The 17,219-nt window shown below is 41.9% G+C and overlaps 1 protein-coding gene and 1 long non-coding RNA gene across 4 annotated transcripts; one reads left to right on the top strand and one right to left on the bottom strand.

The window, feature by feature from the left end:
- Positions 1-1,473: 1,473 nt before the first annotated feature.
- LOC102685491 (E3 ubiquitin-protein ligase TRIM39-like) lies at positions 1,474-11,668 on the top strand. Of its 2 annotated transcripts, XM_069198452.1 has the most exons (8): positions 1,474-2,131; positions 4,465-4,560; positions 4,706-4,939; positions 5,066-5,225; positions 5,736-5,795; positions 6,680-6,712; positions 6,943-6,969; positions 10,610-11,668. In XM_069198452.1, the coding sequence occupies exons 1-8, from the start codon at positions 1,541-1,543 to the stop codon at positions 11,155-11,157; spliced, it is 1,749 nt and encodes a 582-aa protein (XP_069054553.1). In that variant the 5' UTR covers positions 1,474-1,540; the 3' UTR covers positions 11,158-11,668. The 2 variants fall into 2 exon arrangements, with proteins under 2 accessions (XP_069054553.1, XP_069054554.1); XM_069198453.1 differs by lacking the exons at positions 6,680-6,712; positions 6,943-6,969.
- Positions 6,037-17,204, bottom strand: LOC138242985 (uncharacterized). Of its 2 annotated transcripts, XR_011191857.1 has the most exons (5): positions 17,134-17,204; positions 16,537-16,706; positions 8,591-8,681; positions 7,508-7,618; positions 6,037-7,426 (listed from the first exon to the last, which is right to left on the bottom strand). It is a non-coding gene; the product is annotated as an uncharacterized lncRNA (long non-coding RNA). The 2 variants fall into 2 exon arrangements; XR_011191856.1 differs by having other exon boundaries at positions 6,037-7,618.
- Positions 17,205-17,219: the final 15 nt, after the last annotated feature.

Here is a 17,219-nt window from a genome sequence, read left to right as displayed (position 1 = left end):
TGAGCAGGACAGGGACACTCAGAGCTGTGGTCTGAGCTCTTTTCCAGAGACAGTGCAGTGAACAGGACAGGAACACTCAGAGCTTTAGTCTGAGCTCTTTTCCATATCTTAGTTTTTAAAATTAATCAAGCAACGTAAATAATTTCTTTTAACTTCACGTCTATTAATTATCCTAAAGCAGAGTTTCCATAAAAGTTAGTTTTATTTTGAAACACTCGTTAAACAAAGCAGGAGCTTATTGTTCTTAATGACATCACATGTGAAAAGATTATAAAAAAAGAAACTCACTATGAGATGGCAGCAGTTACTCACTGAGGATAAATTTTAAAGAGATGGCTTAAGGCAACAGCCTTTCCACCTCTCTGGGATATCAGTATCCACAGCTAGTTTGTTGTTTAAACAATCTACCTCTGAATATGAACATCTTGAGATGCTGGCTCCATGGATCAGGATCAGATACTGTATGTTTGCTTACTGCTTCTGGTTCTGTGCATCCAACACAGTTCAATGCTAACAACTACACAACATCTAAAATACTTTTACATTCTATACGTTTCCATTAAAATACAATTCAAATATGTTTATCTCATTTCAGCAAACACCGAACAGTGTTCATAATGTTCTTTTATAACACAGCTTTCTGTGATTTTTTGTATACCTAAGCTTTAACAGGTGGTCCTGCATTCCTCCTCTGCACAATGTCTGGTCATGATTTGCTTTTTTCTGTTTGCTCATTTCAAAGAAACACCTGCTGCATTTCTAAAACTCCTGAGCTCTTTAATTGTGTAGAGATGAGCTTGTGATTCTCTGCAGCGCTCTGCAGGTCTGTGCGGCTCACACAGGGGGTCACTGCGCAGGTGAAGCACGAAGCCCTGGACGTACCCTGCTGGCCCACACGCTGCAGGGCAGAGCCAGGCAGCAGGCTGGGCTCACTGGCCTGGAGAGAGAGACACAACAGGCTGGACTGTTCGCAGTAAGAGCTCACACCCGGACAGTGAAATCGTCTGCACCATGTGGAGCTGTGACACCCCTCTGTCACAACACAGCTGGAGGAGATCCTGGAGCCAAATAACTCCAAATGATTAAATAGCTGGATGGGCCAGCTGGCCTCCTCTTGTCTGTCACCATCATGTTCTGATCTTCTCATGGTGTGTGAGTGAGTTAGTATTTTATTGTTTTGATTATTGGGAACACAAACCACTGGATTGACTTCACACGAGCAGTTACTAACATCCAGGTTTATTAAAAAAACTTCCCTCTGTCAGGCTGACACAAAATGACACAGTGATTCACATCCCCCACAGCAACACACCTTCTTTGAAACAACAACCACCAAAGAAATCACAGCTGTTTCTAAACCACTGCCTCTAAAATCCTTAATCACACCCCTAACAATCACACCCCCTAACACTCACACCCCTGCAGCTCTGTGCAGATCCAGGAAGTGAAACTCAGAGATCAGTTTCATTTCACTTGAAACAGCCTCACTGCAGCTCCGTCTCTACTGCTCCTCTCTGTGCAGTTTTTACTTGTCAGAAAAATGGCAGAAGGTACTTTTCCATTTTCTCAGGACCAGTTCAGCTGCTCAGTGTGTCTGGATTTGCTGAAGGATCCAGTGGCTCTGCTCTGTGGACACAGTTACTGTATGGGCTGTATTAATAACTGCTGGGATCAGGAAGATCAGACTGGGAACTACAGCTGCCCCCAGTGCAGACAGACCTTCACTCCAAGGCCTGATCTTCACAGAAACACCATCCTGGCTGAAGTGGTGGAGAAACTGAAGGAGACAGGGCTCAGTGCACCTCCTCCTGCTCACAGTCCTGCTGGCCCTGGAGATGTGCTGTGTGATGTTTGCACTGGGAAACAGAGGGGAGCTGTGAAATCCTGTCTGGTGTGTTTGGCCTCTTACTGTCAGACTCACCTCCAGCCTCACTATGAAGCTGCTCCATTGAAGAAACACAAGCTGGTTGATGCCACAGGACAACTGCAGGAGAAGATCTGCTCCACTCATGAAAAACTGCTGGAGTTCTATTGCCGTACTGACCAGAAGTGTGTTTGTTATCTTTGTGTAATGGATGAACACAGAGGCCATGATACTGTCTCAGCTGCAGCAGGAAGGACAGAGAAACAGGTGAGGAATTTCAGTCTGTATTGAGTGTCTAACACAAGATGTAAAATGGATATTTAGGATATTTGGGGCTCTAACTGATCTCCTGACTGTATTTACTGTATCCATAATGCTGTATCTCTCCACTGCTGAGTCCTGCTCATGTACTCAGCTGTGATCCACACTGTTGTGTCTCTGAAGTGTCTCCTGTTCTTCTGTCTGTTGTTCATTATCTCCTCCTCCTCAACTTCACTGTCTCCCTCTTTACTGTCCTCATGTAGCACCGATGAACCTGTACAACTGCACAGCACACTCAACACCTCTGTAACAGACTGCACCCTCATTAATGAAGTCATGGTTTATTTTCACCTCAATAGTATTATTATTAATAATAAACTTTATTTTATATAGCATCTTTAAAAGTGGCAAAGCAATTTACAGCACAACAAATGCACAGAGAAAGGAGGTATGGTATCTTTAAAATGGCTTCTCAAAACACTTTACAGAACACCGAAGGTAGAAGGTAGAAAGGGGTTTGATAAAACAGCAGAAAAGCAAAGGGGCAGAAACAGACCCAGTTAAATTAAAGCTCTTAATGAATAGAAGATTGTGAGTCTGGATTTGAAAGAGCTCAGGGAATGTGACTCTATGATATCCATAGGGATAGAATTCCAGAGCTCTGGGCTGCAGCAGAGCAGCCCTGTCACCCAGAGTGCTGGCTTGGGGGACAGACAGGAGACCAAAATTAGAAGAGTGAAGGTTGTGAGATGGGGAGTAGGATGATAGTAACTCTGACAGGTACAGAGGTGTCAAACCATGCAGAGGCTTTTAGGGGAGCATGAGGACTTTGAAATCAACATGAAACCTGATAGGAAGTCAGTGCAGGGACTCCAGGACAGGAGTAATGTGATCACTTGCATTAGACCTGGTCAGAATTCTGGCTGCCAAATTCTGGAGGCTGTAGGATGCAGCCTGGTGGTATTTCTGAGGTAGAAGAATGATGTTTAGGCAATCTGTTGCACATGTCAAGCCTGGATTAGATATCACCCTCAAATTCTTCAATTTTGACTGTGACTCCTTAACAGGTACAATTTCAGAGCTAAAATCAGAGAGAGACAAAGTGAAAGTGATCAGTGAGGTAAGACTGGAACCATTGAAGAGCAGTGTCAGAAACTCCAAACACAGTCTCAAGACAAGAAAGTGTGATGTTATGGCTGACAGTGTCGAAAGCAGCACTGAGTTCAGTAAGAATGAGGACAGAAAGAGAACAAGAATCAGGAGCCATTAGAAGATCTTTAGTGACTTTGACAAGGGCACTTTCTGTGCTGTGAAGTCAGGGCACTTTCTGTGCTTTGAAGTCAGGGCACTTTCTGTGCTGTGAAGTTGTCTGAAACCAGATTGGAGTTCAAAGAGGATTATTATCTGAAATCTAACAGCACATTCTAAACATTTTGCTTGAAAAGGTAATTAAAGGGTATGAAAGTTGGATAGAGGGTGAAAGTTGTTCAGGTTGTCCAGAGCCATGATTCTTTTTCTCACACAGGGTTTCTCACAAGCAGCAGTTGTGAAGGCCACTGGTACGATATCAGTGCTCAAGGATTCATTTATCATATTGAGGACTATGGCGCAGAAAGCAGAGAAACAGGATTGAAATAAAGTGCTGGGAAGGGGATCTAATAGGCAGGTGGTTTATCTCAGACACAAAAACCAGTTGTAAACTGTGGTATAATACCTTCACATGCGCTATTAAATACAAGACTCACGCTGGGCTCAGCTGGAGTCAGATCTGACACAGAACATGTTCCCTTTTCTCCTCTGAAACGATCTGAATTTTCCCAGAAGCAGACAGGATGTGAGATGTGGTCAAACACATGGTCTTACTGGTCCAGAACCTCATCCAGCAGTCAAGCACGTCAGCCACAGGGTCTCCACTGACTGCAGGGGAAACTAGTAGCAACCGGGCTCATCAGTAGTGCTGAAATCCTCTGTTTGGAGATGCCAAGACCGGTCATATTGAGATGAATGAAATCTGAAATCTCTAGATTATGTTTTATATATAATTAGAATCACAATTATCTCATTTTTACATTTCACTTCACATACAGATGTGCAGACCCAGGTGTGAGGTGTAAAACTTGAGCAGGAGGTGGAGACTCATGCTCTGCTGCGCTGCACACGCTGCCGGTGTAGATTAGACAAGAAACAGGAGCCTGTCAGACAGGACCAGGAAACACATCTCATGTGGATAAGACATCAGGGATACAGAGTGTGAATTTTCCAGGGTGACTCTAAGGAGTGTCTCTGTGATGTGATTCTCTTACAGCACAAATGTCCTGAGTGTCTCTGTTTCTCCACAGAAGCAGCTGGGGGCGACACAGACACAAACCCAGCAGAGACTCCAGGAGAGAGAGAAGGAGCTGCAGAAGCTGAGACAGGCTGTGAAGTCACTCAGAGTGGGTATTGACCAGAGGAGTGGACACACTGACACACATTGCCCCAGCTGGACATTGGACAGTACCCTTTGGAAACAAAGTATACAACATAATGTAGTTTGAGAGTTTTCCTGTGTAATAATCCAGTGTGTGTCTCCTCCCTCAGAGCTCTGCACACACAGCAGTACAGGACACTGACAGGATCTTTACTGAACTGATCCACTCCATTGAGAGAACAAGATCTGAGGTCACAGAGCTGATCAGAGCTCAAGAGAGGGCTGCAGTGAGTCAGGCTGAAGGACTTCTAGAGCGACTGGAGAAGGAGATCACTGAGCTGAAGAGGAGAGATGCTGAGCTGAACCAGCTCTCACACACAGAGGATCACATCCATTTCCTCCAGGTAACATCACTGCTCTGTGACTCTGCAGTACAGAAGGGTGTCTCTCACACAGAGCTGCTTCTGGCTTCTCCCCAGGAATGTATGTTGTGTTTGACTGGAAACTCCTCTTTCTCTCCCCTGCTGCAGAATTTCCAATCTGTCTGTGTCCCTCCTGGAGCTGGAGACTCACCCAGCATCCCTGTCAGTCCACACTTCTCTCCTGAGGCAGTGAGGAGTGCTGTCTCTGGACTGAAAGAGCGACTGGAGGATCTTTGCAATAAGGAATCAATAAAGATTTCCATGACAGGTTGGTGGAGAAACACACTGATGTCTTTCTGAACAGCTTATACATTTCCTTTTTTTCTCTTATATTGTTTATAGATTTTTTGTGCAGTGACTGCATTTATCAGAGCAGCTTATCAGTCAGTTTCTAGGTGAAACATCTTAAAAGCTCTAGTCTCACAAATCTTTATGACAGTAACAGTATTGTTATATTGTGCTATATAACTATATATTAGTGCTATATATTATATAGCTTAACAAGAACATTTTAATAGGAGCTACAGGCTTAGTATAGTAGACCAGTCTGTTACAATAGTAGCCACAGTTTCAGTACAGTAGATTCAGTCCTGTTACAATAGGATCTACAGACCCAGTACAGTAGAACAGTCTGTTACAATAGGAGCCACAGTTTCAGTACAGTAGATCAGTCCTGCTACAATAGGAACTACAGTCCCAGTACAGTAGAACAGCTCTGTTATTCCTGTTACTCTGTTACTGTAGCCCTGATGAGACATTTCTCTGTGTGTCTCCCCAGTGACTGAAATCTACAGTCTGCTGACTCCAGAGCCCGGGTCCAGAGCAGAGCTTTTACACTGTGAGTCTCTTTTCACAACAGCTCCCCCCTGAAATATACCTGGAGCTCAAACACACAGCAGGAACAGTGATACATAAACTGATACACACTCTGACACACACTCTGATTCACACTCTGATACTTGCTGATACACGTCTGAATTCAGAAAGTCAAGCTTGCAGACAGTCACTGTGTGTAGATCAGAGACACACTGTATAAGAAACATTCAGATGCACACAGACAGAAAATCCAGTGGGCGTCATTTTTGTAAGAAAATGCACTTTATTACAGCAATGTGTCCTGCACTCAGTCAGTGTTACTGGTCACTGTGGGTACAGGTCACTCAGTCAGTGATACTGGTCACTGTGGGTACAGGTCACTCAGTCAGTGATACTGGTCACTGTGGGTACAGGTCACTTAGTCAGTGATACTGGTCACTGTGGGTACAGGTCACTCAGTCAGTGATACTGGACACTGTGGGTACAGGTCACTCAGTCAGTGATACTGGTCACTGTGGGTACAGGTCACTCAGTCAGTGATACTGGACACTATGGGTACAGGACAATGATGGCTGAGCAATGATCAGTTCTCAGTATCACCGCTGGTTCTTTATGAAATTACTGCTCGCTGTTGTGGACAGACTGTGTTTCTTTCTTATCTCTCTCAGTGGCTCAGGCACCAGACTCCAGGGTGTCCTGTGATGTGTCTGTGTGTCTTATTGCCTTGTGCTGCTCAGTCTTACTGCCACTGATGCTCACACTCACTGACACTCTGATTCACACTGCAGTGGAGACTGGGGATCCTGAAATGTACTGACTGCAGACTGTAGTATAAACTCTGCTATAATAACAGATAAGAAGCAAGAATGGTCTTTAATACAATAAAGATCTACTTCTCCTCTGCAGATCCTGTGAAGCGAGTTCCTCTACCTAAATCACGTATGTACACTGTGTGAAACTCTGCTGACTGACAGCAGTGACTGTACTGACATCTTATTACCAGTGTGTGACTCTGATTAACAGTGTCTGTGTCTCTGTGCTCCAGTGTGTATTTGTGATTAACAGTGTCCGTTTCTCTGTGTTCCAGTGTGTCTGTGATTAATAGTGTCTGTGTCTCTGTGTTCCAGTGTGTGACTGTGATTAACAGTGTCTGTATCTCTGTGTTTCAGAATGGCAGTGGCTGTGCAGTGCTGCAGGTAGGTCTGTCTCTTCTTGATGACAGAGATGCTGTTTTAAGCCCTAGTGTCTGGGGTTATTGAGGTCTTGAGACCAGAAGGTCTTTTTAATGTGAGATGGTTGTTCATGGTCTGTAAACAGAAGGAGATGTATTTCACTCTCATGTTTCTGTAACATCCTACATGTGGGCTGTGAAGATCAATCAAAGTTTCTTGGTGGAATTTCTATCTCCATGCAGCGTTTCAGTCTAAAGGCTAGAGTCTGTCCTGGTGTAACAGGAGCCAGTGTGTGAAGTGTAGCTCAGGACCCTGGCAGACGGTATAATCCAGAAGTAAGTGGAGAAGGACATTGGGGAGGAGACGAAGAGGATCAGGGCAGGTTCACAGACAGGGGGGTGTGACAATGGCAAACAGTTTTAGGGAAGTCCAAAAGGGGGAATCTGGGGCGCAGTCCAAAGTCCAAAACTGGGGGATCCATCTAGGGCGAAACAAACACAGTTAAAATCCGTAACGGGATCCAGAACAGGGACAGGGAACCAGGAAGATAAAAACAGGATACCGAGGCCAGGCGCTCCGATGGTCAGGATGTCATAATGAAGCCTATGCCGTCAGGTCTCTCCTGGACCTGCTGGTAAGCGGGCTTCCGGGGGTCCATCTCCCAATGCTGAGCCTGGAATAGCGAGAACACCAGGCTTAAATAATGAGACAACACAGGGGGCAGGTGCACATAATCAACTAAAATATGAAAGGGTCGGAGCTCCCTTAAGAGGAGGGATCCAGATCGTGACACCTGGAGGGACTGACAGTGTAGAAAACGCATTTTCTCTGAAGGCCACCTTCAAAGGACACCTCAGCAAAATCATGTGTCCTTTTATAGTAGGAGAGAGGGCATCTTCTTAATTTGTTTTGAGAGTGAAGGACTTGTGTCTCAGGTGGAAGGTGACTGGAAGGTGACTGGTACTGATTTACGTGAAGATGGGAAACTTGGTGTAAAGGGTTAATCTGAGTTCAGTACACCAGGGTGTCTCTGTTTGTGATTATTGTATCTGAGAGACATGGAGTAGCTGAGAGGAATTCTCCTGTTCTGGACTGTTCATGCTTCTACTAAAGAGGAACAGCAGGAAATCTGGGAGCCAGGAGAGGATCACTCTGATGTGCACATTTTAACATGATGTGTTTACTGAGAGCTGTAATTTGAGGTTCATGGTTTGGTGTCACTACACCTGTCTGGTTACAGACAGGTCTGGGGCAGATGCCTGTAGCCTCTCAGTCAGGGGGTATTTATCTGGGAATGAGGGGCTCTTCCCAGGACAGGGGCCATATCTGTGTGTCCTGACAGAGCTCTCAGGTCCAGTCAGTAAGAGTCTCTGTGGCCTGTTTCTCTTCCAGAGTCTGAGGCTCTTGACCATCAGGTGTCTTATTAGTCCTGGTAAGAGAGGGGTGCTAGGGGTGTTTATCTGTCAGTAAGGAATCTGTTTCCTGGGCTGGAGAATACATCTGAGAGCTGTGAGCTCTGCTGAGACAGGCTGCAGTGATGTGGGTTCAGTAAGAGACTCAGTGTAGTGTTTGACTCAGAATAGATCAGTGATTTCAACATCAGTTCATCGTAATCACTACTGTCAGCAATGATTGTAGTTTTTACCTCAGATTTGGGTTGGTCTTCACAGGGCAGGAGGAGGAAATTTAGCTTCTGTGTTTCAGTGTCTTCTTAGTGTGACACGGTGACTGTGTGTCTAAGAATAAAAGTTAAGGAAATTTTGTTTGAATTGAGGAACTATTTGTAGGTCAAGAGTAATAAATTCTTGGTTAGTAGTTCAAGCAGGTAGCTGTGTCAGCATGCGTAGGCTGCAAAGTTACAAGTAAAGGTTTATTCCTGCTGAAAAGAGAAGAAACAGAACCTTTCAGCTGTGGAGACATATTCTGGTGTCCTTCAGTTGTTTTTGGTTTCCTACTAAAATAAGAATGTCTTGTGTTATTGTTGGTCACTTGCAAAATCCTCAAACGCTTTTAAACTACAGTATGCAGACATCAAATACACTTGAATTGGGAATTACACAGTAAAATGCAGGGGAGGTGTAATTTGAAGGGAGAAGAAACAGTATTTCTGTGTATTTTATGCTGATGAATGTGAAGAGATAGAGGAATGACAGACAAAAAAAAAAATAATTCAGGACAGCACACAGCCCGTTATACAGTTTGTCCATTGTTGGCTTGCTGTTTACTGGGACCAACAGTAACAGTGACAGGAAGTCAACAGGAGGTATAAGTCATCGTAAATGTATTCTGTTCAGTGTTTAAAGAGTGAGCAAACACCCTGTACAGGACATGTTTCTGCAGTTTCACATCAAGAAGAACAGACGTTTGGAAAGCTGTGTCAATTCAACTTGTAACAGAAATGGTAAAAACGACACACATTTAACCCGGGAACACTCACTGACACAGTGCTGTACTTCATGTGTACAAAAGACAGAACACATGCTCCTTTAGATTATTGTTTTCCAGAAAGAGGAGTCTGATGATATTCTTCTGTGTCCTGTTCTACACAGAACAAATGTGAAATATCAGTGGAAGATGTTGTCGTGTCGGCTTCAGAGCTGCAGTGCCCAGAAGAGTGCGTCCTCTCTCATCACTGAACTAAAGGCGCTCTGAGTCCAGAAATGAATTCAGGTGTTTTTATAAATTCATGTAGGTGGCTGTGTCAGCCTCTCTAGGCTCCAGGAGTAAAAAAAATAAGAGCTGATTAGAATATCTTTGATCTTCACTAGATTGACAGGCAGACAAGCAAAGGGACGTATTACTCAATATGAAGTATTAAGTATGAGGAGAGTATTAAGTCAGTGTTCATTAGTCATGTGAATAAAGCTTCTTGAATTGAATTGATTAAAACCCCCGTTCAGTCTGAACATGTATAAGCCCCGCCCCCGTCTCTCAGTGGACAGAGCTCACTGATTGACAGCTGGTGTCTCCTATCAGAGAGGCAGACAGCTGAGCGCGAGCAGTCTGAAGTCAGTATGAGCGCCTCTGTTTCTCTCGTCTTTCTCTCCGGGTTTCTGGATGTGTTATTTCTGGTTTAAATTGAATACTTTGGATATTTCTTGGCATTTTCAAAGTAAGTTTGAAGTCCTTTATTTCAGCAAACTATTGCTTTTGACTTTAGATTTTTCTGACCATTATACACTCTTTGAATTCAGCACTTTTATTCTGTGTCATCAGGAAAATGGTTTTAGAGAAGAACGAGCTGCTGAATTGGGATTTGAAATAAACCATTTTAAAAGACAGGTCGTCCAGTTTCTTACAATATACAGGTCGTTGTGGTGGGTTTTGAAGTTTTTGAAAGCGAGTGGTCGGGCTGTAGTTTCTCTTGCAGTCCAGTCAGTCCTGTGTTTATTAATAATGTTGTTTAAAAAAAAAAAGTTGAATCGCAATGAAAACAAATGTTTTATGTTTGTATTTAGAGGATATTGGGGATCACTTCCATGTGTAATACTGAAACAATGACAGAATATGTCGTTTCTCTGGAAGGGAAAATATATAATGAGTAATTTACTTGTTTTTCTCACGCAGTGTGTTTGGGGGACAAAGACATTTCACAGCATAATGGAGTTGAACTGGAATGTAATCGGCAGGAGCCTGTTGTGATGTTTGCTGTTTTATTCCCCAGCTGCTGTGACTCTGGACCCTGATACAGCTCACTGTGAGCTCAGCCTGTCTGGGGATGGGAAGAGAGTGAGATGGGTAGAGGAGGAACAAGATCTCTCTGACAATCCTCACAGATTCAATGACTGGGAATGTGTTGTGAGCAGGGAGGCCTTCACCTCAGGGAGACACTACTGGGAGGTGGAATTGAATCACAGCTGGAGAATAGGAGTGACCAGAGAGTCTGCAGAGAGGAAAGGAGAGTTCAGCTTCTCTCCCCAGCAGGGTTACTGGTGTCTGGACTACTACCCTGATTTCTCTGCTCTCACTGATCCTGAGACCCCTCTCCCCCTCAGTCTGCGGCCCAGGAAGCTGGGGGTGTGTGTGGATATTGAGCAGAGAAATGTCTCCTTTTACACAGTGGAGTCCAGAGCTCATCTCTACACTTTCACTGACATGGTCTTCACTCAGGGGGAGAAGATCTATCCTGTCTTCTGTACTGGGGATTCAGATAAAGACCTTGAGCTGCTGCCTGCTGTCAGTGTGGAGATTAAACCCGTCCCTGACTCATGAACACAGGCTGACTCTCTCCCAGCTCTCTGTCCCACTGCTCATACTGGGAGACGCGTTTAATGGCGGGTAGTGAGATGATGTCATAAATATAATAGTAATTTTAGAAATGACGGTGTTGTGTTGTGTTTAAACGTGTTAAATTACAGTAAAAGTTTTAAATAGGGAAAATAACATGTATGAGAGAGGGAGATATAACTCGAAACATGGTTTCATTATGACCAAAATCGGTCTTGAGATATTTTTAACTTGATTTACAGTATTTGAGAAGTATGTCTTAACACCGATACTACAGTATGTAAATACTGCTCACGTATATGTTTCTAGGTTTATATTATGCATTTCATATGGTCAAATTACTTTTGAGCAACAAATAAGACACGCGAAACGGTATGCACAGGGCGTTTTAGTTTTGTTTTGTGCTGGGACTCTGCTTTTAACAATGTCGCCGTGGATTGATTAGAGATATCAAGTACATACAAGTCATTTTTTAAATGTAGTAGTTTGTCTTGTAAAAATGTTACGAGTACATCATCTATCAACAATTACACAGGTTCTGTTTCCATATTGCGGATTTTGGTTACGTAATATTATTTTCTAAATTTCACGTTGTGAATATATGATTTGGGCAAACAGAGCCGCAAAGAAGTAAATTATGGGTTGTTGTTTTTTTTGCAGTTTTATCTAGAACAAGCAATGCTTAAACCTTTGTCTGATTCTTGTGAAACTATCCACACGACAGTTACAGTACCTAGGAGTTGACTTCAGTGATGTCACTGATGGGATGTTTCTAAAAATCCATCCTCTGTAAAACGTCTTCTCTAGTTGTCCTGCATATGTATTCGCTAATGAAGCTGTGTGTTCTGAGCCTGGATCTCTACATTTCTGTATGAACCAGCTTAGAGGGCTAAAGACAGCTTGTGTTTAAATTGAGTGTAAGGTAATTTATGCTTCTAAAGTCAAGGTCAGCATTTATTATTGTACTGTGCTTTAAACTTGTTCTGTGCCTAGTCACATTATTTTATAGCATTTTTATAGTGTTATCAAATCTGGTGGCGCTGTGTGTTAGTTTCCTGACTCCCATGTCACATGGTCTGTGATTGAATCCCATGGAACTATGACTTTATTTTTTAACAAACATTTCTTTGAAAAAATGAAACGTTTCCCTTGGTCAGAGATTAAATAAAACCTCACTCGCACCAAACAAATTTATATTTCTAAATATCACAACATGATCGAATTTAAGTCTTTTTAATAACAATGAATAGTCACCAATGCGTTACAAAATAAACATTTATATTGATTTGAATCGCGTTTTGATTTAAATCGTAAACGCATGTTTAAATATATGTGTTTAAAGGCGATATACTGTATAAAAGCGCTGATTCTTATGGAGTGTGTTCCGCCGGGGATTCAAAAAATTTATTTTTTTTAATCGCGTATCTAAGGAAAATTGCAGTATAACTTTGTTCATGCACAAACAGTGGCATGTTACATTATAATTTGGGTGTCTCCTCTTGCCAGAAAGCTCTAAATTGCATTTTGAGTGCGGTTTTTGACTTTTTCTAAATTGCAACCCATAAATAAAGCTGATAAAGCTTAGACTAACTGTATTCTAAACTGTATTACAACAGCACATTGGACAATGCAACGTAAATTGCAAAAATGCACTTGGATTCTGTCCAAGCCCTCCTACGAAAATTATATAAACTGCGACACTGATCATTCATCTCTAAATAAACTTTATTTTATATAGCGTTTTAAGCGAATAGGTAATTAGATTGCTCATAAACCTAATCGTTTTTTCTACATAAACACAGCGTGATTGCTCTCTGAAAATGCTTTTCCTTTATATTTAGGCTCAGATTTCAACTATAGATTGTATTATTATAAACTTTCTTGGAAAAATGTCTTTTATGTAAACCATGTTTGCTATTAATTCATTTATGGCTAAAATACGTTCATTGTCTTCCAATCGAGTCGAGTTGACATTGGAAGCTTGCCACTCCCGGATTGTTAAACCAACGCATTAGCATGTTAAAGCGATTCCATTGAGGAGCCCAGCTACCAGTTAACACTGTACTTCCTACTTTGAAAATACCTGTGAAACCGGTTTAATTCGTCACAGCCAGCACTCCGGCAGAGAGGGGGTTGTACTCGTAAAGTAGAAGCAGGCGAGATTTCCAGCGAAAGACACCTCTCCCCCCCCCCCCCTCAAAAACCCAGTAAGTAGTAATGCTTTATGTTGAAAATGTAGGTGGATTTTGTTTATGATAAAGAGGATAAACTGGGATGGGAGGAGGGTTTGGTTTTGCATAAGGGGCGGGATTATGATAATTGGAGGAATTTGCGAGAGTATAATGGTTTGATATATTTGATTTTGTATTGTGGTCGTTATCTATGTTTTTGGTTGGTATTATGTTTATATGGTTGTTTTTATTGGTTGGTTGTTCTTGTGGTTATTAATAATACGATCTTTAGTTGAAATCTGAGCCTAAATAAAAAGAAAAAGCAAGTGATTAGGTTTATGAGCAATCTAATTACTTATTCGTTTAAAACGCTATATAAAATAAAGTTTATTATTAATTTGCTGGACAGAGTGGTGAACTTTATTATGCATAAGACAAAGATAACGATCCTGATCAGTTTAGAAATCTGTGTACGCTGTAAGGTTTTTACTTCTTAAACTTGTATATTCTAAAAATACACGTTTCGAATAGAAAGAAATCCTCTTCCTGGTACAGTCGCATGAAGAGAGAGGCGAAACAGCCCTACACAGCCCTGTCGCAGTACACGAATATAATCATATCGTTATTAAATTCTTTAGATATGCGATTCCATATTATATTAGCAGAAAAGCTTAAAACTACCACTTTTTCACACGCTATTTCACGTTAGTTAAATTTAATTTATTTAAATATTATATATTTATATCTCTGACCAAGGGAAACTCATTTTTTCAAAGAAATGTTTGTTTGTTGATTGTTATCAAAAATGACTTAAAATCGATCATGTTGTAATATTTTGAAATATAAAAGTCAATTGATTGTCCATAATATCGCTATTCTATTTTTTCAAAGAAATGTTTGTTAAAAGAAAAGTCCAGCACCAGCTGGATTTGAACACACAACCCATGAGTTGCTAGTCAGGCACGTAGACCAGTAGGCTACAGGGGAAGTCACATGAAGAGGGAGGCGAAACAGCCCTACACAGCCCTGTCGCAGTACATGAATATGAATGTAAAACAGCTGGATGAATATAATCATATCGTTATTAAATTCTTTAGATACGCGATTCCATATTATATTCCCTATTAATCAAATTCTAAAAGTATGCTTGTTGACTCCGGTATCTCTTTAGTTAAAGACTTCGATGCTTAAAATGTTTAGGGAGAAATGTAATACTGGTGTGTATTTTTTACTTTAAAGTACCAAGACCAGCCATATACAGTACTGTATGTTTATGTTCCAAAATTAATATCGTTTATGGCCTTCACACGCGTTACAGTATGCTCCTATTCTTTTCATGCAGTGGTAAAATTCAATATCTACAATGGGCACAGTAAAGACGTTTACTGTACTGTAAATCTTTCTACGACAGACCAACGGACCACGAGTGCCCCTGTCGGTCAACCAATCACGTACCGCGGTACCCCGCGTCATCTTGCGTCATGATGTGCGACGCCGCAGCCAATTACCTCCGGTACGTGTCTGTACCGCTCACTTTGAATGGCTGCATCTGTATCTCTGGAAACCCTACTGTGTTTTGTTTTCTAATTTTTGAGAAAATAAACTTTTAAAATGAAATCCCGTGTGAGTCTCTCGTGTGCGCAGCGGTGACTGTGAAGCTGCCAGAATGGTGAGGGACCTGCTGACGTCACCACAGCCAGGAGGAATAGGGACTGTGACGCAGCTGTCAGGAAGTGGCTCAGGGTGTTCATAGGTGTTGTAGTTTGTAGGCAGTGCTGCATCTCTGAGCAGCTACAGCCAGTCTAATACCCGGCTCCCTTTAAGACAGGGTTTACATCAGCATATTCTTTATTGTGTGTTTTATGTTCTTATTGGGGTTATTTTCCTGTGGGAGATGGAGATAGACTGCAGCGGTAGTTTACTGCCCTGCTTCAGTATTTCATGTACTCAGCAGGATGAGCATCATTATCTGACAGATTATTTCTGTAACTTTGGGATGTGTATATATTTCCTTTCGTGTGTTTTCCTCTCTCTACCTTGGAACAAAACACGCAACAATTCTTTACTTGGTCACCACCTTTTCTCATCCTAGTCATGCTTAATCCAAACTGCAAAACTTCAAGTTTAGGTCTCTTAGTACTGCCATTTGCACAAAAAAAAATTGATTACAAACATTTAAAAACGTACTTGCAAGATCATAATAATACACCGTTATATGAAAGCTAACTCTCTCTGGGCAGGACACTGCGAGGGGTACTGCCCACCAGAACTTCACAGGGATAAAGTCACGTAGCTGATTCACAGCTGGATACAATTCTACCTTGCTTCATGAAACTCAAAATCCAGACATTTGTCAACATATTTACTACAATGTCCATCTCAGTGATCTCAGTGTGTTAATGTCACTGTGCTCCCCGTGCTCACTCAATCTTCACACTCCCAGGGTAATAAAACACGTGTTTTGCCAGACAGCGCACTTTCTTTCACTTCCATCTCTCTGCCCACCCCCACGCCCTGACGATGGTGATAAAACTCTTTCACAACTCTGCTCAACACAAACTCTGCTCAACAGAGCTGCTGGAAGAGGATGGCGGGTTTCTATTCAATTAAATAAAGCTACAGGACAGATTTTAAATCCTTAAAGCAATAAGTGGTTGTCAGCTACTTTGTGAGCAGTACACGACTTTCCATGTAAGAAATAAAAACCAAAGGGATCGCTCTGAGGTTAAATTCCAAGCTGAAAAGACGAGACTCGACGTGTCTGCTCTGTAACTCTTCACTTTCCAGCTTGTCATTCATTATTTATTATTAATGTCATAAATAATATCTTCCATATCTCAATAAAATTGGAACATTCTTACAAGTGTAAGAAGACGCGATACACAATGTGTCTCCTCTATAACTCTTATGTTTACAGAAAAATTCCCCCTGAGCCACACAACATTGTCCAACATTGCTCTTCTTGTGTCTAATAACCCTGTTACAAAAGGGAACAGAGCACATGTCCTTGTCTAAAGTTAAACTTGTTCATAGCTGAACAGCACACACGATGCCTGGTGGAGTTTAGCGTTCATTTCCTTCTTCAAATTAAACAGTGCTCCATTAAATCATGTACAGTATATCACCTTCTGCAACGCTTCTAGTTTAGCAGGATTTGTGTGATAAGCACGTTGATTAATGAGGGTGACATTACCTACTGTAGGACACAGGTTTGAGCCGGAGTGTCTGTTAATAAAACAGACTGTGTTTTATTAAAGGTGTAACCCGTCTGTCTTCAGTTATGGTTGGTTTCAGCATGTTGATAAGCTGTTCTCCGGTTACTGGCAATTGCAGAAATAACCCTTCCTCCCTCCTTTGTTTAACCTAAAGAAACGCGTGAAGAAATCCTTCATCAGAAAACCATCACGCATCACAATTCATCCAGATACACACACTCAAGCCAGAGCCAGTTTTACCAGCAGCAGCCTCCCAGAGTAAATCTTTGGACTGCGCAATACTGTGCAGTGCAATATACAGCACGGTTTAAAGTTTAAATTTTAATTGTTGGTTGATTACTGGCTGTTGACATTTGGATTAAGACAAAATACAGATTTTCTCAAACCTGAAAGAGACGTGTTCATAATAAGCTACTGCATAATAGTGGACTATTTTTGTGTGTTCGGCTATATGAGAAACACACCGAAAGTAATGCTCTGATCGCGCTTTGAGTGCAGCTCGCCACATTACAGTGCTCATTACTACTACAGGGACAAAAAAAGTTTAAAAAAACAAAACGAATGTCAAACTTTACCAAAATGTCCACCTGTGATATTTTAGCTGCTTACTTACAGGTTCCATACTAATATTGTAGCGCATTCGCCTGGAGTAGCTTGATGC

The sequence above is a fragment of the Lepisosteus oculatus genome, chromosome 14 (assembly GCF_040954835.1).
Source record: "Lepisosteus oculatus isolate fLepOcu1 chromosome 14, fLepOcu1.hap2, whole genome shotgun sequence".
Taxonomy (NCBI): domain Eukaryota; kingdom Metazoa; phylum Chordata; class Actinopteri; order Semionotiformes; family Lepisosteidae; genus Lepisosteus; species Lepisosteus oculatus.
Note: the sequence above shows the minus strand (reverse complement) of the source record. Positions and strands in the feature narration are given on the sequence as shown.